At 38.4% G+C, this 16,435-nt stretch overlaps 1 protein-coding gene across 1 annotated transcript; it reads left to right on the top strand.

Moving 5' to 3' along the window:
• The first annotated feature begins 4,205 nt into the window (after window positions 1-4,205).
• Window positions 4,206-9,087, top strand: LOC107747228 (G-protein coupled receptor 1-like). Its single transcript, XM_016561678.1, has 3 exons — window positions 4,206-4,307; window positions 5,287-5,391; window positions 7,476-9,087. Exon 3 carries the CDS (start codon window positions 7,477-7,479, stop codon window positions 8,545-8,547), a length of 1,071 nt encoding a protein of 356 aa, XP_016417164.1. The 5' UTR covers window positions 4,206-4,307; window positions 5,287-5,391; window position 7,476; the 3' UTR covers window positions 8,548-9,087.
• The last annotated feature ends 7,348 nt before the right edge of the window (window positions 9,088-16,435 follow it).

Raw genomic sequence — 16,435 nt, forward strand, 5'->3', positions numbered from 1 at the left:
CGCGAGCACGCTCCTGATAATGATGCGCTCGCGCAGGTGCCGTGCATCTGCCCACTATACCAGCTGATCCACTATGTCTACACTTATTAGCATAAGATACATAGAATTAAAATATATGGAACTATGTATGCAATAATTGCATAGATAAGATTATACGTGTATTGTACACAGTTCATATAAACATTTATCTTTGAATAATGTTATCCAGAGTTCTATACTCTCTCTCTGTTCATACTAGGCCTACTTCAAGAATCATATTCTGTAGAATTTCTGTTCGGCAGTATACAGTATATAAAATGTATGATCTATGTATAATTTCATGTATAAGTATAGCTACCAGGGTTACTGTCATGACGACCCTGAGATTCATACACTGAAGGTCTGAACTGAGGTTGTTACGCCACTGTCTTTGTATTATGTTTGATCCAAATATCAGCCGGGCTATGATTCAGCCACAGGAAATTACAATCATGCTGAAGAGACAAACAGAAAATGTATGAGTTCAAGAGTTCAAAAATAAATTAGTTCCCCAATAACCCCCCCCCTGTTGTAAATTTATTTACAACAGAGCAGCACAACCCAGATGTTCGTTGAACATTAAAGCATGTCAACATATTCTGTTACACCAAATACACAAAATAATGATCTTTAAAATAGCATCATATGACCCCTTTAAAGCTACACTACAGAAGATTTTTTGTTGTAAAAATTAAATTTTTTTGAGTGACAGGCTCACCAACAGGCTTTGGTGATGTGATCCTTTTTTATTTCCAAAACAGTGCATCAAAAATAAATAAATAAAAGAATCACAAATTTGCACACCAGAAAGGATCAGAAATTGTATAACAACATATAATTTAAATGAATTTTCACAGATTTCTAATGTTGTGTCTACATATTATTATAAGATGTAATATATAATGTATTTATATAATGTCACATTTAGTTTTGTGTTTGTTTGCTTAGTGATTCTTTTTTATATTGTTGCATTCTGTTGTATTTTGTTCCTTTCTCCTTTTGTCTATTATATTCCTACAGTATAGAGTAGTAGAGTTTTAGTATTTGGTTGTCTAAATTCGTTTTTATGTGAATGGTTTGTTGTCCTACATTTCCCTGAGTTCAGTAATCTTCTTAATAAACATATAGGTACTGCTGCATCTGAATCCTGCTTCCTCACTGCACTTCAATACAATCTGTGACAAATGTTTTTTTTTTTAGAAGTATATAGCTACTACTTCTAATAAAAATAATTTTCATTGCATATAATGCATTTTTATTATATTCTTTCAGGATCACATCACCAAAGCCTGTGTGTCTGTAGTTGCCTGTGTGTCACCAAAGCCTGTAAATGGCGCCAGCGAACATCCGATGTAAACTCACATTGTGTTTATTAATTTTACTGCTTAGCTAACTGTGAGGTGACACTGCAAAGTATATTTTTCAAGTGTTTATATGTGTAATCGCTTTGCTAGTTGAATTAATTCGTTACCATACAAATAAATAACCGCTCCGGCGCTCCCGCGGACGGTTCGCTCGCGCGCAGGTAACGTTACTGCGAGTGTGGATAAACAAATATTGAAGTTACAGGGGGCTTTATCATGATATCAAAAAGTAATTACTGATTGCTTATTAATATGATAATGTTTTGTAATGGTGCTTTCAGTCATTGATTTAATTATTTTCTCAAAACTGTTAAATTAGATAAAATAAAAATATTTAGGTGCCTTTATTGATTTTGCATTTATCAAATATTTTTGTTGTATAGATTTGATGCTTAGTTATAATGTGAGTTTACTTTTATAAGCCACTTTTTTGTGTGAAGTTATGCTCAGTAATGTTCCAAAGTGCTGTAAAACAAAAGATTAATCTTTTTGTTTCAATTTGAAAGTTGTTTGGTAATGTAGTGCAACAACAATAAAATTTATTTCACCAGAAAATACTAATGTGACGCGAGTCATGAGATATAAATGAGAAAACCATAAATACAACACTTTTTAGTCTTGCTAAAATAGTAAATTTCTGCTGCATCATGAATAAAATCAGGAATCTGGTTTTGAGTGAAATAAGTATTAATAAATATATGTGTTAAGCATTTATAACATGTTAGTTAAAAATGGCTCACTATTTGGCAGGTATTGCATTAAAATCAGCTTTTTATTCATGCATTTATAACTGCATATCAATGATTTATAATGCATTTGTAAGTGAGTTATTAGTCATTTATTAACACCTTTATAATCCCTTTATAAAGGGAACCTTAATGTAAAGTGTTACCCATGTTTATGGCATGTCCATCGTTTACTTCATGTTTACAGCATGTTACATCAACACAGAAGAAGGTCTGGCTACTATTAAAAAATGTATCCCAGTTCATCCTAAACTGGGATGAAAAGGGCTTGTTCAGTTGTGACAGCAGTTCAGGGGGTGTCATACACACACTATGTGATGACAAAGTCCTCTGAAGCAAATCATGTTAAGGTTTTAAAACAGTCAAATGTTATGCATAGTTTGTGATTGTGATGTGTTTTGATGCGGCAATGGATCGGGTAAAACAAAATCATAACATTTTTTAGGGCAAGAACGCTGACATTGTTCCAGTTTGTTAACCATCTGTTGGTCAGCTGCGATGGGGTCTTATTGAGACATATATTTATGTCATTTTAATAGGGAATTTGCCCTTTAAAGTGCAGTCTAGAAGATTAAAACCATGTGTTATATTTAAGGTTCCTATCCAATGGCAGGTAACAAAGACAGCAAAGGGAAAGGGAAGAAGAGGACAGATTAGAAATAAGGGAAGACGTAAATCAGAGGAAAATAAAATTATGAATAAAAAAATACAGTTTGTTGGCATGCAGTTTATTAATGAAATGCTGTTGTGGCAAAATAATAATAATAATAATAATAATAATAAATAAAAATAGGTGTCCCACTCTGACAAGTTGTCCCAGTCTGAACAATGATGCATTGGGGTTTATGAATAATTTTAAGTCAATATTATTGTAATTAATATATATTCCTTTTTATCTAAATAGTAGGGTGGAGATAATTAGTTATTTAAAATCATATTTTTTGTGAGTCTAAGCCATTTGGCATTATATTTCATAATGCTAATAACCAATTTTCAAAAAGTGTCCACTTTTACCTATTAACCATATATATTATTTATGTGACATCCATCTGAAAAATATGCACAATCATATCAGAATCAGATGTGTAAAATGTGTAATATTATGTTAAGGCAAAATATTTTAGAAATGAACGGAAATGTTGAGAACTTTTTATGAATAGCGGTGTTCATGAAGGCCTATGAGCTATTTAATCAACAACGTTTAAATTTCGCTCTACATCTGCAGTTCCTAAGCCAAGGCATAGGAAGTGACTCACAGGCATCCCTTAAGGTTTGAATTAAATCACATATACATCCTGTTCATGTAAGACCACACTGAACTGCAGCAGGGGGCAGTGGCTGCCCAAAATATAGATCTGTGTACTGACAGATTGCAAAGATTAGAGCTGATTACAAACCACAGACATATGTAGGTCATTTGTATACACTAGACTTGTGCCGGTATTCGGTAATGCGATATTGAACTGTGAAAGGCCTATATCTACTAATGTAAGAGACTAGGTCTGTAAAATGCTTTAACTGGTCATTAGACTGTCAGAAAAATAAATGTGCCATTTCTGTGATGCAAAGCTGAATTTTCAGCATCATTACACCAGTCTTCGGTGTCACACGATCCTTTAGAAACCATTCTAATATTCTGATTTGCTTCTTAAGATACATTTCGGTAACACTTTATTTTAAGGTGTCCTTGTTACACATGTTACATGTACTTACTATAATATTAACAAATAATTATGCATAATTACATGGAAGTAACCCTAATCTTAACCCTAACCATATAGTAGCCTAAGTACATGTAGTTAATTAATATTACTCAGTACTTAAATGTATAATTACACTGTAACAAGGACACCTTAAAATAAAGTGTAACCTACATATCTTACTATTAGGCGTATCAGTGTTGAAAATAGATGTGCTGCTTAATATGTTTTGTAGCAACTGTGATATATTTTATTCAGGATGTTTTCAAAAGAAGTCTAGAGGTTGTAAATACATTATAAATATATTTACTGTCACAAAATTATTTATTTGTTTTATGTGTAAAAGTATTTATTTGTGTCAAAAATGGACGCGACAATTTACACGGCTTTACAGCTTCCAACTAATGGGGGAAGCATTTGCGTAAAGATTTGAGGGTTGCGACCTACTCTAGCGAACAACATCCTCGACAACAAACAAGGTATGGTAACGCTTTTATTACAGTATATTTTATTTTATTTAACTACTTTATTATAAAACCGTATTCTGGTTACGAACTGTTAGGCTAACCGTTTTCCAGTGAATTTACCACAGACGCACTAAATGCATCAAACTCATTAAACAATGAAAGTCCTTCAGTCGCTGTTTTTATATCATTTTAAATTTGGCAAAAACAACAAGTTCTTGACGGTTTAGATTCAATAGATGTTGATTTATGGATTTTTTTTTTTTTTTTTTTTGTCATAATGGTTTTGTAAAGAACTACCAGTGAATGTAAAGTTCTTTGAGAAACTTAAAAAGGTGCTTTAGTGGCATAATCACACCATAAAACCTTGTTTGGGTTCTGATTTTATTTGGCAGGGCAGTCTATGAAAACATCTCTGCCCTTATTTCTCAAGTTTTGATTCATTCTGCAGCGGTGTGTCATAATTAGCTTTCTATATAATATCAGTTGTTGCTCATTGCACTGTGTGCATGCAATGACAGCTCAGTTGTGACATGAACTAATTTGTGTTGACCCCATCACAATGGCAGTCACGTTTCTTAACAGATCACATTTCCAGAGAGAGAAAAATCCTACATCTCTCTTTAGGATCATAAAGTCCTCTGGAAGCACATATGGAAAGATCCTGCAGAGAAACATTCCTGTTGAGTGAGAGGTTTGTGAGTTAGTGACAGAGCAGAATCATAAAAACCTTCTGTGCGCATGCTGGCAAAACTCTGGCCACAGACCCCAGTGCTCCTGAAGGCACAGAAAACAAAACACGGGAATGATTTTATGAAGGGACAAAAGTGTGTGTGTGTGTGTGTGTGTGTGTGTGTGAGTGAGTGAGTGAGTGTGTGTGTGTGTGTGTGTGTGTGTGTGTGTGGAAGTGCATACTCAGTCCACATCCTTTCTTTGCACTCCTCCTTCACCTCTCTTACCCTCTATCTCACTCTCTCTCTCATTCTGCTGCCAGAACAATAACAGGGAAACACCCATCAGGGATATCACAAATCTTTTTGTGAAATCGACACAGGAATTCTTGCAGAGGAGCTGAAGTCTGTGAGCAGGACGCTGTCAGGTAATTCTCTAACTCTGAAATGTCTTTCAAAGAGTGTGTTTGGATTGAGGCGCCTTGATAGTTGCAAAATCTGGGATCAATTTTGATCTAGGCCTACTCAGAGAGAATAACATGTTCAATATTTTCATGTTTTAGACATAAAGTAGAGAGACTCTGTTATAAGTCTGTGTGTCTGTTAAAATACTTCTGTGCGATTCACAGAGGAAAGTGGTTGCTCAGGTGTGGCTCTTTAATAACTCAAGTGGCTTATTGGAAATCTGTTATGTTTCGAATATGTGCCAAATTTGCCTTAGAAGGAATAAGAATAGATACAAATGAGACAGTTTTTGACATATAGTAAATGTATTGAGCTAAAAAAATGTGTACTTTTGATTGGAGAATTTAGTATCTTGTTAAATACGAGCGCAGTTTGAAAAATTGTCGAGATGTGTCTATTTTTTAATGCTGAAACTCAGTTTATTAAGCAAAGGTTAAAGGGGTCATATGATGCTGCTAAAAAGAACATTATTTTGTGTATTGGGTGTAATGAAATGTGTTTATGCGGTTTAAAGTAAAAAAAACACATTATTTTCCACATACTGTACATTATTGTTTCTCCTCTATGCCCCGCCTTTTTGAAACGCGTCGATTTTTACAAAACTAATCGGTCTGAAAAGCGAGGTGTGCTCTGATTGGCCAGCTATCCAATGCGTTATGATTGGCGAAAAATTGAAATCGCATCATATGACCCCTTTAATACTTACAGTATTACAGTATTTTTTGTAGGCTGATTCCCCTGAAAAGAGTAAACACTCTGTGGTGCTATTAAAACATTGCTCTGTTTGAAACCTTACAAGACTTACATATTCACTGCAGTTTCCAGCTGAAATTAACATTAGAGGCAGTAAAATACCAACAACTTTTATTCTTGTGCTTGTAAACGAATACATTTTGAAGTAAGCATTTATGATATAGTAAACTTGCTCAGCAGCTCACCTGGTACAGCGCTTGGTATGCATCCTGAGAAACACAAATCATGATAAAAGAGCACAAAGACTTGTAGAAGCAAGCTAAAATGGCATGGTTGCTTCAGCAAATGCATTTTTATCTCACGATTGGATTGGTTAACACTGTTGGTAAGGTTTAGGTTAGGGTTTAGAGTTGGTGCTGCCAAGTTATTTTCAAACGTGAGCATTAAACGTCTATTGCGATCACTTTTACTTTTCCAAAATTTTACAATACGTACAACGACCAACGTAATAAAATGTTGCTGTTTTGCAAATGAAAGCATTTTTTTGCGTCACTCAATAGACACTTCACTTTAAAAGTGTCGGAAAACATGCAAGACATGTTTAGAACTCAGACAACAGATAACTCAGTTTTTATTCATTTTCATAAATCATGTGTTATCATGTTTTTATTGTGTTTTTATTGTGTTAGTTAGCTGTATTTTTTTTAGTTATTATTATTTAATCAAAACAACCCAACTGCAGTTTGATTGATGTTATTTGGAATGCAGGATAAAGAAAACATGATTTTTGAACATGTAAAAAAAAAACGAAGTTATCAGTTTTTCAAATGAACTCTTCGTATCATTTTACAGAAATATTGCCACAGTTCTCGAATGAGCCTAGGTTATCTGTTTACTTGATCATCCCAAGCAGCCCAACCCAGTAGCATTGGCTCAACCAATGGTGTGACAATGGGGCGGGGTTAACTGTATTTAATCAAAACAACCCAACTGCAGTTTGATTGATGTTATTTGGAATGCAGGATAAAGAAAACATGATTTTTGAACATGTAAAAAAACCCCGAAGTTATCAGTTTTTCAAATGAACTCTTCGTATCATTTTACAGAAATATTGCCACAGTTCTCGAATGAGCCTAGGTTATCTGTTTACTTGATCATCCCAAGCAGCCCAACCCAGTAGCATTGGCTCAACCAATGGTGTGACAATGGGGCGGGGTTAACTGTTTAACCGACCAATGTCAAGTGGGGGAGTCAACTTCAACTTTAAGCAAAAATCTCCATTTAATCTCATTAATCTCACAATAGATTTTAAAGAAATCTTATTTGTGATTTTTCTTTCCTATTTTGTTTATAGAATGATGACCCAGGAAGACGGGGACTATCTAAACGGCACTTATGAATACGTGGACTATGGAAATGTGGAGGAGACCAAGGCTGGAGGCTACACTCAGAGAGAAGCTCTTCACATCATATCAGTGATCATCTACAGCCTGGCGTTTACTCTGGGAGTAATCGGGAACGGCCTGGTCATCTGGGTGACCGCCTTCAAAAGCAACCGGACCGTGAACAGCGTTTGGCTGCAGAATCTGGCCATCGCCGACTTTGTGTTTGTGCTCTTCCTGCCATTCTCCATCGACTACGTGCTGCGAGACTTTCACTGGCTCTTCGGGAAGACCGTGTGCAAGCTGAACTCGTTCGTGTGCACCATGAACATGTACGCCAGCGTGCTGTTTCTGACCGTCCTGAGCTTGGATCGCTACATCTCACTGGCCCATATGAGCTGGTCGGAAAGGTATCGAAACGTCCGGAGGGCCTGGTGGGTCTGTGTGCTGATATGGATCACGTCCTGCTGTCTAAGCTGTCCGGCCCTGATATTCCGTGACGTGATCCAGCATAAAGGGAAGGTTGTGTGTTTTAATAACTTTCACGATGAGAGCAGGCACATGATAGCGGTGAGGCACATTGCGATGGTGTCGCTGCGCACCATCGTGGGCTTTCTGCTTCCGTTTGCAACCATCACCATCAGCGGCGTTCTGCTGGCTATTAAGATGCGCCGATCCGACTCGGTACGCTTGACCAGCTTCTCCAGAACCGTCTCTGCCGTGATTCTTGCTTTCTTCTTGTGTTGGGTGCCGTTTCACACGTTCAGCCTGATGGAGCTGAGCATGCATCACACCACCTACCTGCACTCCGTGCTCATCGTGGGCTTCCCACTCGCCACCAGCCTGGCCTTCTTCAACAGCTGCGTCAACCCGATTCTGTACGTACTGCTAACCAAGAAGGTGCGTAAACTGGTGAGGAGGTCGTGTTTGAACTTCACCAAGAGCTCGCTGAGGGAGCTGAGTCAGTCTGTGTCTGCGACGGAGTTAGACTCGCCACTGCCCAGCTGCTCTCCTGAAGAACCCACGGCCAACTCCTCCGTCTGATCAGCTCAGCAATCACCCCTGAACTCAACGAGCTTTGGGCTTTTAGCTTTTGAAATGAAACTTCTAGAGCTCCAGCTGGACTCAAGTAGATTTTGCCAAAGTGGTTGGGAAATACTGGCTTTCATTTCTAATATAGCACATTACAATGTATTTAATGCATTGTCTATTTTATGTCGTACAATTAAAAAAAACATATATAGTTTTACCTGTAACCATAAGAAAATAATTAATATACTTTTCTCTGCAAAGTATTTCTGCACATCTCTGAGAGAAAGATGAGTGATATTTCAGCTCTGTTTGAAAGGATTGTTTAAATTTGAATTTAAATTCATTTGACTTATTATCATGTCGTTTGGATGCACTCCACTGAATCAATAAACTCGCTAATGCTAATGTCTTAGAATTATACTGCTTTATCTATAAATTATTAAATAAAAGCAAAAATAAAATAAATAGCAAAAATCTGAGTTACAGTGAGGAACTTATAATGTAAGTGAATTGGATCAACCCTTAAACATTAAAATACTCAGTGTTTCAATAGTATAGTTTCAATATGTAAACAATATGCATATTAACATGTTTTTAGTGTGAAATATCACAACTTTTTTCTATGTAAAGTTAAATCCAATTTTACAACTTTGTTGGCATGACAATGAAACTTAAAACTCTAAAACAACTACAAAAATGAATTGAAGTTTTATCAGCTTTTAAAATCTTTGAGCCTCATTCACTTCCATTATGCCTCATTATAGCCTTGGTTTTTTATGGAAATGATGGATGAGTAAAAAAAAATTGGGGGTGGGGGGGTGTTATCAGCATTATCACACAAATGTTGTTGACTGAGCTTAACTTGTATTAAACTCTGTATATTTCTTGTAAGTAAAAACAGAAATTTTGAAACTCTACAGATAACTTTCAGTGTACTACTATAGGACAGGTCACATTTTTACCACATATTTTGTATGGTGATTCATCATGTGAGTCAAATTTAGTTATCTTTATTTACTAGAAATATACTGTATAAAAGTAAAAAAGTAGCTGACAAAAATACAAAAAAATAAAAAATAAAAAAAAGCACAGAGCTGGTAAAAATGTAGCCTAATGTTTTAATCAATGGCTACACCTAGAGGAACACAAAAACATTTCCATTGAAATTAGAGCTACACTCTTTACAGATGTAGAGTTTTGTCTTGTTTACACTAAAAACTAAACTAAAGCATATCTGAAAAAGATAGACGCACATGTTTAAACAATGACCAGTTTTCCACACTCATGCATGTTTGAACCTTCATACCTTAAAATAATCACTATTTAAGTCAAAGATACAACAATAAATAGGCCAAAAATTTGAAGTTACACCACAATGTCAGATGTTATTTTTATCAAGCTTGTTTGGGACTGATGATGCTACTGAGAATTTTCACTTCTGCTTAATTTTTTGTGGAATTAAGTATTTTTTAGCCGAAATGTCTGTTTCAGTCTGTTTCAAACAACAGAACTGTCAAAATCTTGTCAAAATCTTGAACAATCCCTGTTTTTTTTATTCCTGTCCCAAACAGAGTTTGTATTGATGTTAGGATAGGAGAAAGTATTTTGCATTACCAAATATACTTTTATTGTAATGTTTTTTATTTAATAAAATATTATCTAAATTATGGTCCATTTATTTACATTTATGTACAAAATATAATGTATTTTATATATTTCATAATATTTTGTTATTTATATAAAAATAACATTTATATATATATATATATATATAATTTAAATGTCCAAACTATAACCAAAACCTTTTATTTAAGCTCCGAAGTTTTGTGAATATCCACTGTAGTTCATTGTGGGGTTCCCCTTTGCTTGTTGCTGTGGAGTTACACAATCATTCAATGTTAGCCAAATTTAAAAAGGAGGAAGAAAAGGAGCCAAACAGCCAAGACAGGTTGCCAAGGAATGAAGCTAGAAATAGGGCAGCAGCAACAGTGGGTTTAACAATGAGAAAAAAAAAACATTACATGAATGACAAAATACATTACATACAAAACCTGCATTCACAAAGAGCTACTCGACACTTTGACACATGTCCCATCCATAACATTAGACAAACAAAACTCAACAAGTGGGCGGGTTTTGCACTGTACAAAGGAGGCACTAAAGAGCACATTCGTATTCATGCCCCATATGGTGACAAGATTTACATCTGTTTAGAGTTTGCATCTCCTCACCCTTATGAAAAAGAGTGTGTGTGTGTGCAGTGCAATGAAAGGAATTCATTTTAGTCTTTAAGATGAAGTTAATCATTTCTTACACACCATTAGCCTCACCAAGTGTTTTTAAAAAGGTTTCTTAAACACTCCCCTCACCTACCATTGGTTATTCAAACAGATAGTCCTGCTCCCAAACTCACGTTATAAGTATTGCTGTTGTGCTGGTCGGTTAAAGGTTAGAATAACTAGTAAATAACAAAGCAGCAGACTGTGAGAGTGCAGCAAGATGAGCCAGTGTGCTGTTCTTATCATGTAAATATTATTTTCATTTAGTACTGCACATTTTGTCCTGTTTTTGAAAACTACAAAATCTAAGCCACAAAATGTTGGACATGCTCTGAGAAAAAAAAAAGTGATTTTGCCAGTGAATTTAGCAACCAAATTCAGGAAATTCCATTACATTGGTTTGATTGAAATCTGGCAACTAAATGGAGGCCAGATTTTTAAGTTTTTCGAGGCGAGTGAAGCAGTATTTTTCCTACAAATTTATGTGCCAACGGAGAAGTCTTGAACAACAACTGGAATGTTGAATAACAAATTTTGCCTTAATTGGAGTTTTCAGTCTTATAACAGATCTTTGGTGCTTTACAAAATAGGGCTTAAAAACTTTTTCATCTTCAAGAATTGGTCAGCCTTTAGAAAATGTTGATCATCAACTTCAGTAGGTCAAACTAAATATTGTATTGTTTGTTCTATTGTCTGTTTCACGATTCCTACAGAGAGGAGCAAAGAACGCGGAGACGAGGGATAATCATAAACAACAGTCTTTAATAATCCAAAAGCAGGGAAACAGGGCAGGCTGGAGACACGTAGCACATCAAGACGTTTAACACCAGACAAAGGAACACAGGGCAGACAACACTTTAAATACGGGTCTAAACTAGGTAATTAACGAGACACATCTGAACCAAATGAGACAATCACACATGGGAGAAACTGGGTCACGGGGAGCACGTGGGGAGAAAAACACACACAGACAGTCCATGGACGTGATATATCGTCCCCCTCCTGGAAGCCACGTCCTCGCGCCGTAGAAACAACAAAGGGAGGGACGGGTGGGAACTAGGGAGGAGGCTCAGGAGGAGAACGGGGACCCGGAAGGGGGCCGGCAGACAGAGTCCATGGTGGAGCCAACAGGGGGAGGAGCCAGGGAAGATACAGGAGCAGCCAGGGCGTACCAGATGGAGCAGGAGGGGCTTGGAGCAGGCGGAGCCATGGCTGGACCCAGGCCACAGCCATGAAGGTGACCCACGGTGGAGCCGACGGAGGGAGGAGCCATGGTGGAGGAAGGGCTGATGACTCTAGGGGGCTGACTGACGGCTGCGGAGCAGGTGGTGGAGGAGCCCGAGGCGGAGACGGAGAGCCGATGAGCCAGGGTACGAGAACGAGAAGGAGCCGAAGGGAAGGAGGAGCCTGACAGAGCCAGAGGGACGGAGGGACGAGTCACAACCGGAGGAGTGGAGTCCCGGGGCGACGGATGGTCGACAACAGACCAAGGCGGAGCCGGAGGGACGAGGGAGCCCAGCGGAGCCAGTGGACTGCCGGGACATGGCGGAGAGGAGGGAGCTAGGAGCCATGGTGGAGCCGCTGGTCGACGGGCCAAGGCAGAGTCTGGGACTCAGAGGCTGGAGGCGGAAGCCAGGGATTCTCCAGCCACGCCGATGATGGAGACTGGCAGACCCGCGGTGCTCGCACCGAACAGATGGTGGGCTGAGGGTGAGCAGAGGGGCTGCCAGACAACAGCGGTGGAGGAGGCAGGAGCGGGAGGGTAGGTGGGCATTTCTGAGCCTCCGGGCTCTCAGGGCTGTAATCAGGAGCAAACTCCCTCCCTGGGCCATATGTTGGAACCGCAGCCCTCTCTGGGCTGGACGTGGAAACAGGAGCCCTCCCGGGGCTGGATATGGAAACAGGAGCCCTCCTTGGGCTAGACTCGGGATCTGTGGCCCTCTCTGGGCAACGTGGGAACCACAGCCCTCTCTGGGCTGGACGTGGAAACAGGGGCCCTCTCTGGGCTTGAGTCGGGATCTGAGGCCCTCCCTGGGCCAGACGCGGGAACCGCAGCCCTCTCTGGGCTCTGGTCAGGGGCTGGAGCCATCACTCGACTCTGGTCAGGGGCTAGAGCCAACAGTCTTTTCCTCCTCATTCTCCTCTTTTGGGCTGAGGTTAAGGAGATTGCTGCTGTCATCATAGGGCTTGGGAGTGAATCAGCCGGCGGGCCGGACGTGGGAATGGAACTGACAGAGGGCTCTGATGAAGGAGAAAGGACAGGGGGCAGGTCGGCCCATAAATCCAATTCGGGACCCCCCTCAGCGTACCATAGTCCCAGATCCACAATAAGCTCACCCTCAGCCATGGTGCATGGGGCGGAGCTCCTCTCCGTGCTCTCGCTGTCCACTGCCCTTTCCCTCGTGGCGGGCGTTGTAGCTGGCTCTCGCACCTGGTCTGATGTTACTTGCAGCTCTAGCTCCGCAGCAATCCTCAGCACTGTCGCTCCGTTTGGCAATGGCTCGTCGGTCGCAGCGGGCTCGGGCTCGGGCTCTCCGTCATCGGTCGGCGAGCTGGCTGAACTCAACCGCATACTCCACAAGGTGCAGGTCCTTATGGGCTAGGTAGACGAACAAAGCGGCGAGGGGATCCATGGGGAAACAATGGGAAACAAAAAACACTGAATGAAACACGGAAACAAAATGGGAGGAAAACATGCCAATAAACTTTTTGTTGGTCCAGAGAGGAGCAAGGAACGCGGAGACAAGGGATGATCATAAACAACAGTCTTTAATAATCCAAACACAGGGCAGGCTGTAGACACACATAGCACATCAAGACGTTTATCACCAGACAAAGGAACATAGGGCAGACAACACTTTAAATACAGGATTAAACTAGGTAATTAACGAGACACATCTGAACCAAATGAGACAATCACACATGGGAAAACCGGGTCACGGGGAGCACGTGAGGAGAAAAACACACACAGACAGTCCATGGGCATGACAGTCTGCAATTTTTTTAAGGGGTTTGCAATTTTTACAAACCTGTAACCAATCTTCACAAGTAACAGGGTTGTAAATTTAGCCTAAATTAAGTTAATAGGGTAAAGCTAGTTTGGTAATTTTTGTTTGTGTATAAATTTATATTCACCATAAATTGAAACAGCGAGTAAAGAAACAAGTTGGTTTGATCATTTTTACACTTATTTGGTTAACAGGCTTGAATGATTAAGATTGAAGTATGACAATGCAGAAATGTACAAGTGGTCCAAATAATGTTATTTCCGGAAAGGAATGTTACAGTTTTTGTGCTGGAGAAAATCATGCAGTAACAGGTTGCATGCAAAATGCATTTTTTTATCAAAATGATGATGTTGTATGATTTTCATCACTGGATCCAGTCAAAAAGGTCAAAACATCTGCTGTGTACCATATTTGTGGAATGTGCAGTTTATGTGAACTTTCTTTGTTTCCTTCTGAGAATTCTTGTTTCTGAAAGCAGAATGCCATCTTTTATTTGACTTCTGTGTTCTTTGTTTTGTGTTGGCTTCTTGAATCTTTCCTCACTATCCACAAATATCATTACTTAAATCATTTGTGGTTGATTCATGAATACTGTTAAGAAAAATAAAATAATGAGAACAGCAGAAAGATCTGGTATTGGATAATGCATCTAATTTATTTGTAATTTTACCCCCAGTTTTAATGTAAATTGCTTAATTTACACCAGATGGACCACATTTTTGTTGTATTTCATGGCTCAGCATTATTGATGGTTAGAATTTCAGTGCTTATAAAAGCTGAAAACTGCTTCATCTTGCCTCACTGTCCATTACTGCTGTGAAGTACATACTTCACTTAAACATTAATATTGCTCAGTACTTACATGTAAAATTACAGTGTAACAAGGACACCTAAAAATAGTGTAACCAAAGATTAAAATATAAGGATTCAAGTACTTTTGATGTAAAACTTTTACTTTTGAAGTAAAATTAATTATTACAAAATGCATTTTTAGTACTTAAGTGTAAGTTTAAGTGTACTTAAAAAACAGCCATGAAAGTGAACTTTCTTTAAGAACACTTTAGTGAATATAAATTATATAATATCCGCAAGTACCGTTTTTCTTAAAAATATGCTTTTAAGATTTGAAGTATACTACAAGTGCACACAATGCAATTAAGCGCACTTCTCTTTGAAGGCTGTGTCTGTAGCTGCTGTAGAAGGGTGGTCACAAACCCACAGAACTTTATCAGTGTTGTTGTTGTCGATGATGTGTGGAGCAGCTGCTGACAATCATCTGGCCGAGGTGCTTGTTGATGGAAAATCTTTGCCGGCAGGTACTACAGTCTCACAGGAGAGTAATTCATGTTTACATTCCTCACAGATGAGCAGACTAGTCACTTAAAACAAAGTATGTATTGTCACGTATCAATGTGGCATGTAAAATTACTGGTCCTTTCAGCAAGTCTTCACATTCCTAAAGCCCCACCAATTCAGAGACAGAAATGTTGTAAACATGTCTTTAAAGGGGTCATATGATGCGATTTCAATTTTTCCTTTCTCTTTGAAGTGTTACAAGCTCTTGATGAGTGCTTCTACTGTTGAAAACTGGTGAATTTAACCTGAATGTTGATGTACTGTATAAGTGTAAAAACGTATGTGAATTCCCGGCTGTTTCATTGGAGATGAATGATACACTTTCAATAAGCAATGAGATAGAAGTGTGCCTCTTGGTTCCCCAAAGTTAACTTTTCTTAAAATAGCTTTATGTATTTATTTATTTGTTTGTTTATGTTATGTCAATGTGAATCTAGAGAACCTATTAATCTAAAGAACCTTTTTCCACTAGAAAGAACATTTTGTGGTATGGAAAGGTTTTAAAGATTTTAAAGCTTCTTTTTGAAACCACAGATGCTAATGAATAATCTTTATTTTTAAAACTGCACTGATAGGCCTTATATACGGAGAATCAAACTGTTTGGACACTTTTCAGACACTTACTGTAGATCACACTAGAAAATATCATAGCTGAATGTCTTTGCATTAATAATCAAAATGTCATCTACACTTAAATTTCCTTTTCTGCACCATTTTTGCTTAAAGGTGGGGTAAGCGATTTTTCAAAATGCTTTAGAAAACTAATTCGGGCCGAATAGCTAAACAAACTTGTAGCCAATCAGCAGTAAGGGGCGTGTCACCCCCCCAACCCCCATTACTGTAGTCACACCGAATTACTTTATTAACATTAGCATAAAAGCAAATATCCATCAAAGCAGCGAACAATTTTCTTTTGCTCTTTTTGATTAACATTATTTACATAAGAAATGCACGGATCCGTTATACTGATGTACATTTCATATTTTCTTCCCTGTTTACATTCACTTAAAACAACCGACTGTGCTTACAAGGATACTTGTCAAGACAGCCATTGGTATTCACCTGCTGTCTGAGAAGGCTATCTGTTTGTGCACTTCAGGTGTGTGAGCGGTGCGCATAGAAACCGCATTGAGCAGTGCGTGAGTACCGCATTGAGATATCTTGGGCTTTACATGGCTTAAAATTACTTTAATGTTTAAACTGACAAGACTTAAAACACGCGAGAATGAAAAACTTTCTCGAGGAAGCAGCACTGGC

This window comes from Sinocyclocheilus rhinocerous, unplaced genomic scaffold (genome assembly GCF_001515625.1).
Source record: "Sinocyclocheilus rhinocerous isolate Xijiao unplaced genomic scaffold, SAMN03320098_v1.1 scaffold2184, whole genome shotgun sequence".
NCBI lineage: Eukaryota > Metazoa > Chordata > Actinopteri > Cypriniformes > Cyprinidae > Sinocyclocheilus > Sinocyclocheilus rhinocerous.